Source organism: Amorphotheca resinae (genome assembly GCF_003019875.1).
Source record: "Amorphotheca resinae ATCC 22711 unplaced genomic scaffold M430scaffold_12, whole genome shotgun sequence".
NCBI classification, from domain to species: Eukaryota; Fungi; Ascomycota; class Leotiomycetes; order Helotiales; family Amorphothecaceae; genus Amorphotheca; species Amorphotheca resinae.
Window position 1 is genome coordinate 424,928 of NW_020194482.1, and position 17,934 is coordinate 442,861.

At 47.8% G+C, this 17,934-nt stretch overlaps 7 protein-coding genes across 7 annotated transcripts; 2 read left to right on the forward strand and 5 right to left on the reverse strand.

Annotated features, from left to right (window-relative positions):
• Positions 1 to 379: 379 nt before the first annotated feature.
• Positions 380 to 2,770, reverse strand: M430DRAFT_109248 (glycoside hydrolase family 5 protein; the record flags this gene model as incomplete). Its single annotated transcript, XM_024861266.1, has 3 exons — positions 380 to 1,030; positions 1,083 to 2,333; positions 2,387 to 2,770. The coding sequence occupies 3 exons, from the start codon at positions 2,768 to 2,770 to the stop codon at positions 380 to 382; spliced, it is 2,286 nt and encodes a 761-aa protein (XP_024717357.1).
• Positions 2,771 to 3,162: 392 nt separating this feature from the next.
• On the forward strand, positions 3,163 to 7,817 carry M430DRAFT_45181 (hypothetical protein). The gene is made up of 2 exons (XM_024867749.1): positions 3,163 to 3,388; positions 3,466 to 7,817. Exons 1-2 carry the CDS (start codon positions 3,270 to 3,272, stop codon positions 7,598 to 7,600), a joined length of 4,254 nt encoding a protein of 1,417 aa, XP_024717358.1. The 5' UTR covers positions 3,163 to 3,269; the 3' UTR covers positions 7,601 to 7,817.
• Positions 7,818 to 8,745: 928 nt separating this feature from the next.
• M430DRAFT_53620 (hypothetical protein) lies at positions 8,746 to 10,105 on the reverse strand (the record flags this gene model as incomplete). The annotated part of the gene is made up of 4 exons (XM_024868400.1): positions 8,746 to 8,798; positions 8,852 to 9,280; positions 9,329 to 9,669; positions 9,717 to 10,105. 4 exons carry the CDS (start codon positions 10,103 to 10,105, stop codon positions 8,746 to 8,748), a joined length of 1,212 nt encoding a protein of 403 aa, XP_024717359.1.
• A 203-nt stretch (positions 10,106 to 10,308) lies between these two features.
• M430DRAFT_30959 (hypothetical protein) lies at positions 10,309 to 12,800 on the forward strand (the record flags this gene model as incomplete). Its single annotated transcript, XM_024865994.1, has 5 exons — positions 10,309 to 10,351; positions 10,402 to 10,663; positions 10,719 to 10,854; positions 10,903 to 11,214; positions 11,262 to 12,800. 5 exons carry the CDS (start codon positions 10,309 to 10,311, stop codon positions 12,798 to 12,800), a joined length of 2,292 nt encoding a protein of 763 aa, XP_024717360.1.
• An 840-nt stretch (positions 12,801 to 13,640) lies between these two features.
• Positions 13,641 to 15,959, reverse strand: M430DRAFT_30960 (hypothetical protein; the record flags this gene model as incomplete). Its single annotated transcript, XM_024865995.1, has 5 exons — positions 13,641 to 13,955; positions 14,011 to 14,096; positions 14,143 to 14,604; positions 14,651 to 15,776; positions 15,825 to 15,959. The coding sequence occupies 5 exons, from the start codon at positions 15,957 to 15,959 to the stop codon at positions 13,641 to 13,643; spliced, it is 2,124 nt and encodes a 707-aa protein (XP_024717361.1).
• Positions 15,960 to 15,983: 24 nt separating this feature from the next.
• M430DRAFT_108976 (hypothetical protein) lies at positions 15,984 to 16,367 on the reverse strand (the record flags this gene model as incomplete). The annotated part of the gene is made up of 3 exons (XM_024861247.1): positions 15,984 to 16,049; positions 16,102 to 16,194; positions 16,248 to 16,367. 3 exons carry the CDS (start codon positions 16,365 to 16,367, stop codon positions 15,984 to 15,986), a joined length of 279 nt encoding a protein of 92 aa, XP_024717362.1.
• Positions 16,368 to 17,024: 657 nt separating this feature from the next.
• Positions 17,025 to 17,829, reverse strand: M430DRAFT_127926 (hypothetical protein). Its single transcript, XM_024862044.1, has 5 exons — positions 17,534 to 17,829; positions 17,447 to 17,484; positions 17,327 to 17,397; positions 17,183 to 17,273; positions 17,025 to 17,133 (listed from the first exon to the last, which is right to left on the reverse strand). Coding segments are annotated over exons 1-5 (243 nt in total). The 5' UTR covers positions 17,575 to 17,829; the 3' UTR covers positions 17,025 to 17,131.
• Between the last annotated feature and the right edge of the window lie 105 nt (positions 17,830 to 17,934).

A 17,934-nucleotide genomic window follows, 5' to 3' on the forward strand; every position in this document is an offset into this window, starting at 1 on the left:
TGAAAGGATCCTGCGGGTGTGGATCCGAGAGGAACAAGGCTCATTAGCCTTGTAAACCAAAACTTCCTCGGAGCGCCAATCAAATGTGATGTTTACGCTGCGTTCCTCAACGACGCTGTAAAGTACCGAGTTCTAGAGAAGTTTCAATTTACTCTTCAAGTCTGTCTATTCACTAAAGGCAAATGCGCAGGCAAAGATCTTTCAGTATGGGGACATATTAACTCATTAACAGCAGTCCTACGGTAACTGTACGCTCCCCATCAAAAGAAGGCTTCTCAACAGTTCCAAATCAATCCGGTTCCCTAACGATAGACCTTCTGATGTTAAATGCCATTGCGCCCAAATAAAAGCATACCATCACGCGTAACTCCATTGCTCCCTACATCACATTGCACTTGCTCGGCTGGCACTGGTCCAAGTAACCTTCCTCGTCTTCTCTCCCCAGCATCGTGTTTTGACTTCTCCGCACGCCAGTGACTTGGATAGAGTGCTCGCCCTCGACGTGCCACCATCTTAACTTTTGGATCAAGCCACCATCTTCATCGTCCGTGCTAATAGTCCATTTTCCGGAGCTAACCTCCACCTCACATTTGTCCTTGGGAAAGTGAAATTCCGGAAGGAAGATTTCTGTAGGTTGGTCTTCTGATCCGGCTTTAGGGGCTTGAAGCCGGAGTGTAAAGATGCAATTGCGAAGATCAAATCCGTAATTGATAATCTTGCCAACAGTTTCGATGGGCGCTGGTCGTACGTAGGCTTCCGCAGCTCTGAATCCGGGAGCATTGGTTAATTCGGGTGCATCTGTCATTTTTGACGAAATAGAAGGTGTTCTCAATTTATCTTTTAGATTTCCAGGGTTCACACCGGATTCGTCAAAATTCTCTGTCTTTGTGTTAGATCCCGCTTTTGGGATCAATGATGATGTTGATCCATTGGGTGGTGTCGGCATGGGAGAAAGGGGCAAGGGTTGATCATCAAGAGAGAAAATCGACAGGTCCTCTCCGTTCCATTGATCACCTAAGGAGTGCTTGTTCTGCCTCTTGTTAGCGGAGACTCGATTATATAGGGAGCAAATATCGACTTACCTCACACATATAGAGCCACAAGGTATATCCGGCCATAGAACTAGATTCGACGGCAAAGTGATTTGCATCCATGGCGCCAATTTGACTTGAATAGTCCCCTGTCTTATAAGCATACTTATTGTCCATGTCATAAGGAATGCCGAATTCTGTCAAGACACAGGGATGATTCCCCATATAATCTTCACCCTCCTTTTTGATCGCTAATAATTGATCTCTGAAGCAGTTCCTAATCGCAGTCTCTCCAAGCCTGACAGCGAATGCTGGGGTCAGATAACGACCTCGCAAGACACCAAAAACGTCAACGTTCCAGTACCGATTCCACTTCTTAGTCATAAGAGTGATACCATCATAGTAATGTGGTGCGTAGACCATCTTCGGATCATCATCTGCGGTGCCCTTTATTGACGGGGGGATCTCCAGAACCGGAGGTTGGCAGAAGAGGATCGAATTCTTGTGATGTGTGCGAATTGCATCTCTGTATTTGCGATAATGGTCCATGTAATAAGAATTCGTAAACTCCTCGTAGGTCAGAAGTTTGCCAGTGCGGGGATTCCTTTTGAAATAATCCTTCTTCAAGAGCCTATCACTGCTAGGATCCCAGACCCCGTGCTGCGCCCAGATGCATTCTCCAAGCTTCCAACCTGGATCTCGTTTGTATCCATATCTAGAATCGTCATAGTCTGCTGGAAGCCATGCAGTTTCACCTTGTGGATCTACGAGGACGCGGCCAGATTTATATGGCCCCATACCTCCAAATTCCCAGGTATCAATCTCGCATGCCCTTCCGGACCCGGTCAGCATGCCCTGCCACGCTGTCGGGGATGTGCCCTTTTGCAGTTTTTGTTCACTTGGAATAGCTGATATGTCTGGTAAGCCTACCAATCCGTGATTCGGTTCATTCATGCTTTCCCATCCAATAACTATTTCGTCCTCGATGTCACCAGCCTCGTGGATTCGTTTCGCCAGGTGTGCACAAGCATTGACAAAATGATCCTGCAAGTAATCTTGTATGTTCTTCCCATCGATGATGCATTTAGGAGCAAAGTCACGTCCAGCAAAGAAGAGGGTGAATATGGTTGAACATGCTAGCCGGTTGTAGTTCGTCGACCAAATCATCTTGGGGAAATTCTCGGGCTCGGGATAGGTATTGTGCACCAATGCAGCTTCGGTCGCTGCGAAGCTTTGGGGGTTAAAACCACAGGCATAGAGAGTCCACATTGGTGCCCCGGAGCCCCCGGAAAACCTAGACCACTATTGAAGATCCATCAGCACAGGGACTTTGGTCGTTGAAGGGGAAGACGTACAACATCCTGATGCGGATCCATAAATATATAGAATCCGTAATCTCTTGCCAGCCTCAGGATTCCAATTGTATGTTGAATCCATTCTTCGTCATATATACCTGGCCCGGCGGACTCGATGGCCTCCCAGGTAAATACATATCGAATAGTATTGTAACCCCAGCGTTTCAGTCGGGAGAAGTGGATATGTGCATCCTCTGGAGGGAAGGGTCGAGAATGAAAGTTTACGTTGTCTCCATCGAAGAAGTTCTCTGAGACGTGGGAGGGTTGACTCGGACTGCTGGGATACTTGGCATCTCCAGCCACATTGATTCCCCGAAGAGTTACTTGACGCCCATGCGAATCGCGGAAGAGGCCGTCCTCAATCGTGAGTCTCAGAGGAGCCATACTGCGTACTTCTCGAGCCCGAAGACTGGAAGCCTCCAGAAACTCCTCAGGCCTGGAGGAGGAGCGTACTACGGATCAAGCTCGAGAGGGATGTAACCCCCGAGGCTCAACGGTGAGCCGGGAGAGTTATCAATGATGGAATTAGAAATGGGCAAATTCTTCGTCTTCAGCATTCAGGATTAGCTCAACCATGCACAGGGAATTCAGAGGATTGTCGGGATTCATACACAGCAGGGAGATCGGGTGGATGAATGATGTCGTCGTCACAATCGCCGAACCAGGGTGGAACAACGACGACGTACAGTATCAAGCGGGGCTGACAAGGATTGCCGGCACTGACACGCTAGATACCGACTTTACCTGCACAAGGCTGTCGGAAATACAGAATTGAATTCAAAAGCCCCTCACAAGCGACAGAAGACTTTCCATACAATCCTTACCATCCATACAATTTCACATCTAATGCAGATATGACCGCTGGTGAAGCATCTGCTAAGCTATGTCATCGTCAAAGACCGCGCTGAAAGCCATCGGCGCAGCCATCAAGGCTCAGAACTACGACGAAGCGGTACAGCAATCCCGGAACTTACTTGCATCAGATCCCAAAAGCTACCACGCGTAAGTAGAAGCCGCGCAGAATTGGCCACTTGGCTATTTGACCTTGAGCTGTGGGTTCCTGCTAACCGCCTATATAGGTTGATATTTCTTGGATTCGCCCTCGACAAACAGGCCAAATATGCCGAAGCCGAGACCGCATACGATGCAGCAACCAAAATCAAAGATTCTGACCCTCAGGCTTGGCAAGGCCTTATTCAGTTGTATGAGAAACAAGGTGGTGATACGCTTTCTCGGTACCAGGTTGCTGCATTAAAGTTGGCTGAGATCTATCAAAATCTGGACGATAGATACAAAGCCCAGGATGTTGTGGACAAGTTTCTTGCGTTCGCAAAGAACCAAGGCACGCGTATGCAACACAAACACGCATATGAGATCGTCTTACCAACTAGTCCGATATACGAGTTCCTGGAAGGAAGCATTCCGCACCCAGCACAAACGTATCAAATGATGGCCCAACTTACAGAATTTGACGAGAAGGAACGCATAAATAAAGAGATTGGCGAACGAAGAACGAGATTAGGTGCAAAGGTCGGTCAGGTCACAATAGAAGTCAAACGCGAAGTATTACGAGATAGTGATCTGGAGGACTTGTACGCCAAGATCATAGACTGGAGCAATGACGACGAAGTTCGTCGTCAATATGAGGAGAAGCTTCTTCAGCGATGCCTTGACGCTTTAACGGTTCTTCCACCAAATCAGGAGAAGAAGGAGAAGCGTGCTAAAGTACTCAAGTTGGCTAATGACATGGTGATAATCAAACATCCCTACAAGTTAGCGTGGGACATTGCAATTGAATGGAAGGATGTGGAAAACATTCAAGACCTGGACGCGAATATCTTACGTGAATACATCGCGTTTTTTCCAACAAGTGGTCTTGCTCAAGTGTTGCGTGGATTCATGACGAGCGAGATATCTCCATTTCCTCCACCACCGCCCGCCCAACCCCAAGCTCGAATTGAACCAGCGTCAGATGAGAGTGAAGATGAAGACGAAGATGGTGGAGGAGTTGCTCTAGATGCTCCATTGATCGGCGAAGAGCGCCTTCTGGTGATGACTGAAGGCATGTCTGACGCGCCGAAGTCAATACTTGCCCACCGGTTGATGGGGGAATACTATCAGTTTCTGGATGAGCATGAGAGTGTTGTAGAGCTGATGCGCAATGCGCGACGACTGGTTATGGATGAATCGAATAAAACTGGAGTGCCGTTTGAGCACTCTTCTGAAGCAATCACTTCACTCCTCGGGACTGCACTGGTTTTCTATCAGTCACCAAAGAACCACCCAGAGGCGAAAGCTCTATTCGAAGGACTTCTGACTAGAAATCCTACTTCAACTCCCGCTTTGATAGGTATTGGTTTGATCTATGAGGAAGAAGAAGACTATCCTGCGGCTATTGATTTCCTAGAACGGGCACTCGAAAGAGATCCAAGCAACGTTCGTATCAAGGCTGAGGCTGCTTGGGTTAGAGCACTCGGCGGCGATTACGCTAAAGGCAAACACGACTTGGAGGCTTGCCTTCCTAAAATTGATCCCAAAGACCTTCGATCTCGTGATCTACTAGCTCAGACACAATACCGGGTAGGAGTCTGCATGTGGAATATCGATACTTCCAAGGCTGCCAGGAAAGCTAGAGATGGAGCTTACTCCCTTTTTATGGCTGCATTGAGGAGTAACTTGAACTTTGCACCAGCCTATACTAGTCTGGGGATATTTTATGCCGATTATGCAAAGGACAAAAAACGATCACGGAAGTGCTTTCAAAAGGCGTTCGAGCTTTCGTCATCCGAGGTGGAAGCTGCGGAGCGGTTGGCCAGATTGTTTGCCGAACAAGGTGAATGGGAACTTGTTGAAGCTGTTGCACAACGAGTAGTCGACTCTGGAAAGGTCAAGCCCGCACCTGGTTCCAAGAAAAAAGGCGTCAGCTGGCCCTTTGCTGCGCTTGGGGTGGCGGAGCTGAACAAGCAGGACTATGCAAAGAGCATCGTGTCATTCCAGTCCGCACTACGAATTACGCCCAATGATTATCATTCATGGGTTGGTCTTGGTGAAAGCTATCACAATTCTGGGAGGTATATTGCCGCCACGAAAGCTTTCCAGCATGCAGAGAAGTTCGAGCATGAAATCGAGCAACAAAAGTCTGGTGAAACTTGGTTTGCAAAGTACATGCTTGCAAACGTCAAGCGAGAGCTTGGTGATTATGACGATGCTATCCAAGGATACCAGTCAGTTCTTCAAGGCCGTCCAGGGGAATACGGTGTTTCCATCGCCTTGATTCAGACTCTTGTTGACAGCGCCTGGGATGGAATCGATAAAGGCCTCTTTGGACACGCAGCTCAACGTGCAACCGAAACTATTGATGCGGCTCTCATACTGGCTAAAACTACGGCAACTGCTTTCAATCTTTGGAGAGCCGTCGGAGATGCTTGTGCAGTCTTCTCGTGGGTTCCGAACCGCATTTCGGCCTTTCCATTTAGTAATATGGAGCAATTGCTACTGGCCGGAGATGCAGACGATGCCTATAATATATTTACTGATGTTGATGGTGTCGGTCTCGACCTTGTTCGTGCCAAAGGACTCTTTCCAGACGATGAACAGCATGGGCTAAACTTGACACGCTGCTTGCATGCTGCAATATTATCCCACAAAAGAGCCATACACGCCTCGGCTCACGATATGCATGCCCAAGCAGTTGCATACTACAATCTTGGCTGGATGGAGCATCGAGCGCACGTCTGTCTATCTGCGGGGCTGAAGAAGAGATCTACTAGATATTTGAAAGCAGCCGTACGTTGTTTCAAAAGAGCCATCGAATTGGAGGCGGGTAATTCTGAATTCTGGAACGCGCTTGGTGTTGTTACCAGTGAGATGAATCCAAAGGTAGCACAACATTCATTTGTACGGTCTCTGTTCTTGAATGAAAGGAGCGCCCAAACCTGGAGTAACTTAGGGGCACTCTACTTGATACAAAATGACATTCAGCTCGCAAATGATGCATTTACCAGGGCTCAATCAACGGATCCAGACTTTGCGCACGCTTGGGTCGGACAGGGGCTCATTGCTCTTATGACAGATAATCCGAAAGAAGCCGAACTTCTCTTTACTCATGCCATGGAAATATCAGATTCTTCCTCATTGATCACAAAGAGACAATACTGTCAGTCGGTATTCGACCAAATACTTGCATCAAAAGAAGGTTCAAGCATCACAGATCTTGTACAACCACTCTTTGCTCTAAATCAGTTGCAATCTATGGCTCCTGATGATCTGGTGTACCAACATCTATCGACTCTCTTTCTGGAGAGGATAGATAATATTTCATCGGCAGTGGAGACTCTGTCAAAAATATGCACCACCGTCGAGGCAGACTACGAAGTTACCGAATCGCCTGCCTCATTTTCCCGTTTTGCTTTAGCAAAGGCAGACCTTGCTCGATCACAACTGGCAGCTGGTCTTTATTCCCAAGCTATCGACAGTGGAGAGACAGCCTTACAGCTCAGTGCTGAAGACGCAGGGAATGACCTCTCCACGACGGCGCGTCAGAAATGCAGGCTCTCCGCGCATCTCACCGTCGGCTTGGCACATTATTACTCTGATGATCCAAAAGCCGCCCTTGAATACTTCCAACCAGCTCTTGAGGAATCCAATGGTAACCCCGATGCTGTATGTCTGCTAGCGCAGGTCCTGTGGGCTATAGGTACCGAAGAGTCGAGAGGCAAAGCTCAGGAATATCTTTTCGACTGTGTTGAGAGCCACCCCGACCACGTGCAATCGGTACTCTTGCTCGGTGTCATCGCTGTGTTTGACAAGGATGATGAAAGTCTCGAGGCTGTCACTGCGAGCCTTCAAGACTTGCGGGCCACGCATACCCTCACAGATCGAGAACAAACCCATGTAGGCGAGATCCTCCGTGCAATCGCCGCATTATCCGAAGGCGACCCCGAGCAGATGGTAATGGCGGAGGTACAAACTGATATTTTCTTGCATCCAAATCAACCACATGGCTGGGGCCGTCTGGCCGAGATAGGAGGGGATGAGTATGCGGCCGATATGTCGTTGAAGACTGCTATGAAAGTCGTCCCTCCGCGAGGTGAGCTGGAGGCTAGTCAGCTTGCAGAGGCTTTCGCAGGAACCGGGAGAGTTGGGGATACACAAACGGCAATCGTGCTCGCGCCTTGGAATAGCGTTGGCTGGGATGCATTGACTGGGTATTGATGAGTGAGGATGATTCAATGATTCTTTGAGCCACGCAGAGATGTATGTCGTAATGACTGGCATAATGAACAAAAGCAATTAAAATATTAGATTTTCTACATCCGATAAACTGTCTACACCACCCCTCCTCATTAGCACCCCTCCTCAAGAGGCGCTCCCACCACCATCAGGGGTATGTCGAGGTACCTTGAACCCAGGAAGTCTTAGACCTGTTGGCTGCTAGTATTCGTCGTTCAAAGTTAGGAAATTAGGAAACAAAGACGGGGGAGGTTTTTGGTTAGTTGTACGGTATTAATCGTAGACTATATAATTCTGCTCACATGCTTGCACATAGGTAGGATCTAGTTCTGCGAATGATAGTTCATCAGGGTATCATTACAAGCAACACACGACGGCGCTAGCGACTACCAAATTACCCCGAGGCGACCGCCAATATTCTGTACATCGATGAGGTCAATCTCAATGCCAATCAACGCTTCGACATATGTCTTGGAGGTAGTATCGCGGATGTTGAATGAGGCGGAGAGAAGTTTTGTGTTTCATTTCCTTTGTCAAGAACCTCATTCGCCATTTTCCCCTCCTTCCTTCGCAGTTTCTTTTCCTTTCTTGCCTTCTTTTCTTCCTTCTTCTTATCCTTATCCTCCTTCTCCTCCTTCTCCTCCTTCTCTTTTGGATTCGATGGTGTAGATGAAGATGGAACAGGTTTCGATGAAGGCGGTGGTGAAATAGAGGTGTTCTTCACAGGCCCGACAACCATATCAGCTGAACTAGGGACCGATCCTCGACGCTTGTCTTTTGAGTCATAGCTTGATTCGCTCCTTTTAAGTCTCTTGATTTCATTCCTGCGCTCCTTTCTCGTCAGACCGGGATCGATTGCTCGGATCTGCTCGTCTAAATGTGAGTAGTCTTTCGATATGGCTTCGCTTACGGCTGTTCGAGGGTTAGAAGGGCTCAGTGAGACGTGTGATGACTGCGAGGAAATCTGCGTCGAGATTGGTGGTGGAATTGGGGTGATTCTATTTAGTAAATGTGACGGAGGTACAATTGAGGCTTTCGAGTTCGCGATCTTGGATGTCGGGGGCGGAATAGGGGTAAGTGACGTTCGAGCTCTGGGAGGCAGCATCATCGAGTCGGTATTGCGAGCCTCAGTTGGCACTGATTGGCTGTTTATGGTCTTTTGACTTTTTATCTGTTTTCTCTTTATTCTTTTTAGCCTTCTGTCGTCAGTTGCATTTGTTGATGTAGACGAACTGTGTTTTGATTTTTTGTCGCCTCCCTCACTACTTTTTCTCTTCAATGAACCATCGGTTTTCTTGCTTGATTCAACAGCAGGGGCTTTTGATTTTGAAGATTTCGGTGGAGCTTTGGTCTTCTTGGCGTGAGAGCTAGAATCATCGTCTTCAGATCCGTCTGAGGATTCCGTGGCTGATAGAGACTCGGGTTTGCGGAACTTTGCAGCTGGTGCATCTTGCATCTCCTGATCTGAGCTTTCGCCCTCCGATGAAGAGCTTGAACCTATTCTTCCCATGTCACCATTGCTGAAACCAATCGGGCGAAAACGCATCTTCAAGCCGCGAGGTTGCTGACGAACGGGCTTTTTGGCGGGAGTCGTAATTTGAGGGAGGCTTGGTGGTTGGACAATTTGCTGAAGATGTAGTATCTTGTTGACGGGAGTTTTTGCTACGAGCCTTAGCGGGGTAAAACTTGTGTTAATGTATGTTTGCCTACCAGAACGATAACCATCATCTGAGCTACTCGGAACCAAGACCTTGGTGATTGCTGTTGCCTCACTCTCATCTTCAAAGAAACCATAATTATCACCCTTGTGTGACAATACCTTCCTGTGCTCTTTTATGTCAAGTAATGAGAGCTCCTCTATAGATGAGAGGGGTGCTGATGCTGGCGCAGTAATATACCAGATTTGCTTTCCCTGCAGATTCGACTCCTTGAACAACTGCGATGATTTCGTGGTACCATTGACAGAAGCGCTTTTGAATCCAGTAGGAGGGCTGTAAGGGGCGGGCTCTTGCAAAGTCACAGCTTTCGTACTCGATTGTGTCGAGGATTGTCTGCAACTTAGATTAGCAGATGCAATATTAGACGTGAAGAAACTTACTTAGGTTTGGAAACCACTGGGCTATTGGTTTCCTCTTCCTCTTCCTCACTTGATCCATCCTCGTCCTCGTCCTCGTCCTCTTCACTACTACTCTCATTTGCGCTGCTCTCACTACCACTCTCACTCTCACTTCCACTTCCGCTTCCACTTGAGCTGCTGTCGGCAACTGCATTTTTTGCTTTGCCACTGGCTTTTGCTTTGGCTGCAGCTGGATTGTCTGGTAGAGAGCCGTCATCGCTGGTCGAATTGGCGTCGGAATCACTGTCTTGGACGTACTCAGTACTCAATTTGCTTGGTGGCGGAGCTTTTTTCGCGGGCATCTTGGATACAGCCGGTTTCTTATCCTTGGCCTTCTTGGCCTCCTTGGCCACGTCTTTAGCAGAAGGCATGGCTCCGAGCGTAGCTGTATGAAGTACGACTGGATGCGGCACTGGTCGAGGTTTACGTTCCAAAGATTTGGAAGTCGGGAACTTTTTTTTTACAGCTCTTCGGGAAAACATCGGCTCCACTTTGAATCGCCCCAGCCTTGTCCCTTAACTTTTGCTATTGGACATTGCTCAACACAACCGCATCAATTCATGGAAAAGACAAAATGTCTTCAAACAAAAGAAGGAAATTAAATGATACCCCTCCTCGTAAGTCAAGCTAAAATGCCAATGGGAAGATCCCTGCTGAGTCGCCCTAGAACTCAGTGCTTTTGCCGCGAGAAGAAGCTTAAAAACTGAGAAGAGCACTCCCAGTATAAGGAGCAACACCCAAGACGTGGAAGTTAGAGAGACACCCACGGTCTCGACTGGAGTACCTTCGCCGTCGAATGATATTCTAGGCAAATCGGCTCTTCAAGATGCTGCTTCTACAGCGCCTACCTTGCAGATTGAAGACATCGAGAGAGGATCTGATCATGTTGAAAAAGCCCTCGATTCTGAAGAGGATGCGCCGAATTCTTCGTATTACTCAAATCATCATATAGAAGATCTTTCTCGGTCTCTGACTTTCAAGCAGTTTTCAATCACGTGCTGTATCCCCTGAAGTTATCCGTCAAGAACCAGCAATAGTATTATCCACCTTCAGGCCGAATGAAAGGAACGTGAAAGCAGCTGGAAGTGGCTCCTTAACCTTGAAAATAGCCCCTGGAGAGGTCTGGTATTTATTTCCCTACAGATAGACATTTTCTAATACCGTCAAGCGGCTAGTAATATTGGGAGAATATGATCTTACTATACGAAAGGGTCAGATCACGCTGCTGGGCGCAACACTCGGGCCCTCTAATACTATTTATCGAGTCTTTGCTCCTTCAACGCACTCACTGCCGGTCATAAGATGTTTGACAACCGATATCAATGATGCTGAAATCAAAGTCCGTCAGTGCAATAGCGGGCTGGGGCTTTTGAGGCCTTTGTCTTCTCTTTTCGGCAAGCTATGGAATGACGATTCAGGTCCATTGGGCTCAGAATACAGTGCTCTTTTGAAGGACGATAAAAAGAGCTCTTTTCAAATTGTATGTTCTCTGCCCCCGTCCTTACGATCTAGGCTAACATATATAAGCTATTCTCTTCCAAAGATAGTCCACAAAAAGCTTACTTGCAACCTGTCGTCTCTCCTCCGGAGTGGAATCAGTTTTTGTCAAAATTCACGACACAAACTAACAAAAAGACTCCGAGTATTTTGATCTGTGGCCCAAAAGGATCAGGGAAATCAACATTTGCGAAACTCCTTACAAATAGACTGCTTTCTCCAGCCGCTGAGAGCAACCCAAATCACATCTCACGTCTTGGCAAGTCCAAGGGTGTAGCTATATTGGACCTCGATCCAGGACAGCCTGAATACTCCTCACAAGGGCAATTAAGTCTCATACACCTCCAGGAACCGAATTTTGGTCCACCGTTCACGCATCCGATTCCAGGCAACCAGAGTCGAATAATTCGTGCACATACGATCGGAGCAATAACGCCTTCCATGGATCCGACTTTGTACATAAACTGTGCACTTGATCTTTTTATATACTACCGTAACCTCCTGACCATGGTTCCTGATTGTCCCCTCGTTATCAATACTCCCGGCTGGATATTAGGAACTGGATTAGAGATTCTCATGGAATTGATCACCAAATTCCGACCTACGGACGTAGTCTATATGTCTCAAGATGGGCCTCAAGAAGTTGTCGAGAGTCTTCGCGAGGCAGCGAAGGCTACTCCCGTTCTTACTCTCCCTTCACAGGCCAGCGAGTACACAACTCGAACTCCCGCGCATCTGAGGACCATGCAGGCCATGTCTTACTTCCATCTTAAGTCTGAAAATCGGAAAGAATTAACTTGGGACGGTCGACCGCTGACATCCATCCCTCCCTGGGAAATCAAATACTCCGGCGAAGGTGCTGGTATTCTTGGTATAATGTGCTACGGCGAGCAGCCACCGCCGCCCTTGCTCCTAGAAGCTATCAACGGCTCCCTCGTCGCTGTTGTCGTGGTGGATGATATGGCCGCCATCCCAGGCTGGGAGGCTGAAAACCAAGATGCCACGAACGAGGAATCCCCAGATCTCGAGCCATCAACGATCGAGCCTCCGATCCAAAGAATGCAGACCCCGCTTATCGTCCGTACCCCCAAAGAGAATCTGCCTTATTTCAACCCCCTCAACACAATTTCTCTCTCCCCCACACACTCACATTGTCTCGGTCTGGCTCTCGTCCGAGGGATCGACATCCCTCGTCAGAGACTACAAGTCCTTACTCCCATTTCCCCCAAAGCGATTCAAGAAATCAACGAAGAAGGGAAGACAATTGTATTGGTTAGTGGGAAATTCGACACGCCGGGTTGGGCGTATATCGAGGAACTGGTGCAGAAAGATGTGGCTGAGAAGGAGAGTCGGAAAGGGAATGTAGAAGGAGGTGGTGAGGCGGACTTGGAGGGGCTTGATGAGGAAATCTTGGACGGTGGGAGAGAGTTGAAGGGCAAGAGTGACGTGGGGATTGGGTCTCAAGATGCACCTTGGGTGGAGAAGCTTAAGGGCTCGCAGGGCCGCGGCATAGGCGCGAGGGTTTGGAGAGTGAGGAGGGATTTGGGCAGAGGTGGTGACGGTGATTAGATGTGCTTGCTATGAAATCAGAATCAGGATGAAATAACTGCAACTTGTATTAAATAGATGAGTTGTACAAGTTAATTTTACTAGTATCTCCCAAGAAAAAAGTTGAATCTTCCGGATATTCTAAGATATCAACAATTAAGATGCTCCCTAATTGCTTGAATATTCCCAGCAACTCGAATATTAACAGTTGGCTATCTAGAAATATCATTCACACTCAAGTACTCTAAAATATTCTTAAATGTCCACACTGTCCTGTTTCTCAATCAATTAAACCTTCACGCTGCCGCAATAAAAAGAAGAAAAAGATTAAAAATAAAATAAAAATAAAAAAATCTAAAGCTGATAGATTAGGTCGTACCCGGGCTCGAACCGGGGATTCGGGAAATCATGATTCTGATATGTCAAAATCCCACGTGCTAACCGCTACACTATACAACCTTAACTGTTCTTAGAAACTGCCGAATTTCTTCATTTATTGCCCACAATCCATCGTGCATTCCGGAATCAACCCCCCCAGCTGAACATTCTCATCATCTACATCTACGCGCTTTTGTTAAGAATGTCAATCACTCTAATCAATTAAGCTGCTCGCATTTTTAGACATCGTGATGCACAGCTAAAGCCTTCTGTTCTTCGCTATTGGAGTATCTTCTTGCTTTCGCAGATATACCTAAAGTCTTGCTTAAAATTTATGATGCCCAGTATAGGTAAGGTATATATAGGTACCTGTTAGTTAGTGAGACGGGGAAGACTGGCAATTTATCACCAGATGATATCCAGTAATTACGTATTATTAGCACACAAATATCTATACAAGTATCTTCTTTTCTATTGCAAGTCCTAATGATGCATGTATCTTCTGCCGTTACCATTAAGCCGTCTCCCATTCCCATTCGCCCGCCCCTCCCAACCTGATGGTTTTTGTTTCTGCTTTGGGGGAGTTTTAACTAACGCATTCCACATATCCCAAATGCCTGCTCGGCGCGCAGGCAACATGCTGTATTGCAGACTATAGAGATTCTTGCGGTGGATCGGCGGTACGAACTGGCCAGTGGCAAGACACCAAAGAACGCGCGGGGAGAGGTAGTGGTTGCGGATGCGGTGGCCGAGCTGAAAATATTGTTGGAACATAGCGCGAAACGTGAGCGGGACGGACTTGTATTTTTGTTAGTACGGCGAATATATGGGAGGGAGGAGGGTAGTAAAGCACCTTGAGGTATATATATGAGGTTGGGAGTGCATTATCAGAAGGACTCGCGAATTGTTGGGTATCTCGAAGTTCAAAACGAATGCCACCTGTTATTGTCAGCGCTGCCACCCTTCCACGATATATAGGACCAACCTGGCAGTCGTTGCGAGTCTTTAATTCGTAGCATAAGAGCAAAAAGTGGGAAATGGTTCAGGCAAGCTAGCAATGTATCTAAAATGGCCTTTAAGCAGATAATCGCCATGCGTGAGCATGCAAACGTGAGGTAAAATACAACCACCGTCGGTAGTAAGAAGAAGAGTAGTGTGAACAAGATTGTGCCCAGGAGCAGTTGGTCGAGATCGTAATCGCATGAGTCAATTCGTTTCCGGAGCACATTGTGCTTCTTTCCTCGAAAGAGTTGGAATAGGGAGATGAGTATGGTATACTGCCAGTTGAAGATTCGGGCTGAGGCCATGTAGAACGAATATATGTGTATGGTCAATATCGAGACGAGATCCGAGAAGACGGCAATCGGCATACTGGCACCCGCAAAGCTTGAGAATCCGATGAACCAAATGAGGTGAGGTAGAGCGGGACGCAGAGTTTCGATACAGCCTAAGGGAGTCAGAAAATTTGTCTATCAATAAAGGATTATACGCACTTGACCAGTGATCAATGACCCATAGGAAGAGGTCACCAAGGAAAGCGGCCAACTCATTGTTCAGCTTTAGCCCAGCTGGCCAGTCCATCAACCAAGATATCGTTCTCTGTAAGGCGGCAATAGAATATGTGCTTAGAACTCCGCTGATAGACTCGGCCACCCATGCTGAATTATCGATAATGTACGACCCAAGGGCAATACCGATTATCACATCATTGGCGACTAACCAGAGACTATTATAGAACCTGATATAATCTGCGTGGCTAGTCGTAACACTCTCCCAGTCGTCCTTACGTTTCCGTAGGGTTACATACTGCATTGGCCAGTAACAGAATTGCTGCAGCCGTATTTCAACTTGTTGGGCTGTTGCCGATATGTCCTTCAGAGCTGCATAGTCCGGCCTTGCCCTCCACTCAAGCACTAGTAGAAGCGCTTCAGCGGCAACCCGATGACCCAGAAGACCGATAATAAAGGCTCGTCGCACAGTTGGATATATGTAGACAGTAATTAGTTGCAGAATTGCCATCACCACGAAGTCGCGCATGCTCGTTGCAGACTCAACCACCCTCTCTGAGACGCTTAAGCTCCGCCGTGAACGTGTCCCAACGAGTGATATGTTCTGCTGTAGCAGCTTGTGTAGCTCCCAAGAGCAATTGATCTGATTGACAATCCTGGAGAGGGCAAGCTCCTTCTGTGAGCGTGGATGTTTAATCACGGTGTGCAACTTTAACTTCTCAACCAGCGCTCTCTTCCTTTCCTTGTTTCTCATCTCTTCCTTCTCCTCTTCCGCATCTACGCTTCCTGGAGCATGAACTGTCTTTTCAGCCTGATCCCCCAAAGCTAACGAGATCGGGTCTAAGGATATGTATTGCATTCTGTTCGGGAGAGGTCTCTCAAACATTATGATCTGTATCGTTGCAGCTCTGGCGCAGGATATTTGAGGCTCTCTGAGTCCTGGCCCCGTGGTCGCGTGCATTTGGAGGGGCTCGACGTCGGCTTCGGGGGTGTTCGCCAGGCCCAGGACATGCATTGAGGACTGCCCACATAGTTGGTATATTCGTTCTATGGGGTGACTGGCATTTCGAAATAACGTTCCAATCTTCAGGGCATTCTCCACGTTCCGTGCCTGGCTCAGGGTCAGTCAGGCTGTTTCTATTTCATTTCCACCACTCACATCAACATCCTCCAATATTGCCACGACAAAGACGTCAAGCCCTGAATTCCGCCAACCCACTATTATGCCAGGCGAATCGGTTCTTGGTGCGTCTAATGGCCAAAATACTCTCATAAGCCCATCATGCTCTGGCATGTCAGATTCGATCTTCGCAGTTCACTAGAATGATCCTCGTCGTCTCAATTGTTCTCGCGCTGAAATCCCGGAATTTCCAGATCTCGGGTGCTATAGAAGGGTTTAGCTGAATTCAATGCGCCGAGGAGGATACTTCTCCTACCAATTCCGTCTCCCTTGAAGCGAGTCTCTCTACTGGAATTATGAACAGGAAGAAGAAAATCGAGAGGATAGCGAATCCTTTGGCGGTTCGTGTCTATAGAATCACTGTTAGCAAGCATATGAGACTGTCCTCAGAGCAAGCCCTACCACAACTCCGTGATCCCAGGCGAAGATTGCAAGCTCATAGAGCCGAGTAACCAGATCCCACCGCGCAGTGATGTAGCCGGCTACGAATATCGCAAGGGTAAGGATAGAGAAGGGGTGCATGAATCTCTTCCTATCGCTGAAGCATCACCGTGTTGTTAGAAGAAGGCCAGAGGGGTAGAACTGGTACGGTATGTTGAGGAGGAGGTGGTGGATCCTTGGGAGATTGGGAGATTGGGAAGGCCAGTCGTGTTGCAATGAGATGATCGGATTAAAAAGTCGACGATTCCCGCATGGCTAATATGGAGAGAGAGAAGAGGCAAAAGCAGCAGGACATGTTCCAGTGGACGAGTCGGACGGTAAAGAGTTCAGAGTTTTGTTATTACAGGCGGCATTTGGCTGCACGATCCTACTGAGATGTCACTACGCGCAGGGGTTCTGTTGGTCCCCAAATTAAGCTTTTGCCTGTTTAAGGTTTATCACGTGATGAACCGTGTTAGGATATCTGCCGTGCCTGGGAGCTCTGCGGCCTGATCTAGGTACAGCTTGGAGACCCGGAATCCTCATAATACAATGGCAGAGTAATGCTATCCTTTTCAGGTGTTGGGTATATAGAATTCGAGATTCGGCCCTCGACGAAGCTCCGGGACCAATCGAATAAGCAGAACTCCCTCCGAGACTCAGTAAGGTTCACGCGCAGGTTGTCAGTCAATACGGTTGCATGCATGGGGAGCAGGTAGCAGAGGGGAGAGGGGGAAGAGGGAAGGAGAGTGCAACGAGGGCGAGAGACAAAGTGCTTCAATTTAGAGCAAGAGTAGAGCTCCCTGTTCCTAACGCCGTTCCAATGCCGCTGAATCAACTTCATATTTTTACATAGTCCGAGCAGCTTCTACGAGTCTGTCAGTTTTAGCCCACTCACTCTCTTAGGTTGAACCTACAACTTCGACGCATGTGAGCCTCGTCACTCTCCTTGTGATCTGCCCGGGCCTCCTCCAACATCTGGTCGATACCCCTTTCCTTCAGAGCGCTCTACTCTTGTCAGTCTTCACATAGGTAGCTTTTCAGGGAGAGCGGCCACTGACAGTCAAGCACTTCTTGTAGTCTTTGAACAAAGCCGCACATTCATCTTCCGTGCCTTTTCCCCGGAGGTATTCTGGAGAGGTTAGCCTCGAAGTCCAAAGCGAGGGGGGCGAAGGACGAACTCTCGCTGTACCACTTCAGAAAGCAGGTGTCATAGCGTCTGGAGAAAGTAAGCAAAGCGGAATCCAGACATGCATAAGAATACGTACTCTTTGACCCCGTCACATTCAGGAGCCAGTGATGCTGACATTTTGGACTGTCTTGTGGATGAAGCTTTGTGGAGACACGGGTTCAAAGCTGGGACGCTCACGCTACTGTAAGGTAAATAAAGATGTCGAGGGTGGCTAAATTCAGGTCCGGCACTTGCCAAGGCGAGCCTTTCTATACTTGTAGCTACCTCGAGCAATATTTTCTTCAATCTTGCTCAAGGACAAAGTCAGATAGGGACATCAAAAATTCGAGAATTGCAACCAAAGATTTCGCAGATGAATTGCTGGCCTAACAGATGGGTTTGAGTGTACTTTCTTCACCTCTCTACAGAGTAGGTAATAAAGGTACCGTACGTATCTTATGTAATCAATTAGCCGCAGACCAGGATGTCGGGCCTTAT

What these genes read in the sequence shown, in the direction of transcription:
- M430DRAFT_127926 (XM_024862044.1), bottom strand. Translation starts at nt 17,574, where the DNA reads ATGTCAGCATCACTGGCTCCTGAATGTGACGGGGTCAAAGA. An exon ending in GAATGTGACGGGGTCAAAGA is followed by an intron (nt 17,485 to 17,533) that starts GTACGTATTCTT and finishes TACTTTCTCCAG; the next exon opens with ACGCTATGACACCTGCTTTC. An exon ending in TCTGAAGTGGTACAGCGAGA is followed by an intron (nt 17,398 to 17,446) that starts GTTCGTCCTTCG and finishes TAACCTCTCCAG; the next exon opens with AATACCTCCGGGGAAAAGGC.
- M430DRAFT_45181 (XM_024867749.1), top strand. Translation starts at nt 3,270, where the DNA reads ATGTCATCGTCAAAGACCGCGCTGAAAGCCATCGGCGCAGCCATCAAG. An exon ending in GATCCCAAAAGCTACCACGC is followed by an intron (nt 3,389 to 3,465) that starts GTAAGTAGAAGC and finishes CCGCCTATATAG; the next exon opens with GTTGATATTTCTTGGATTCG.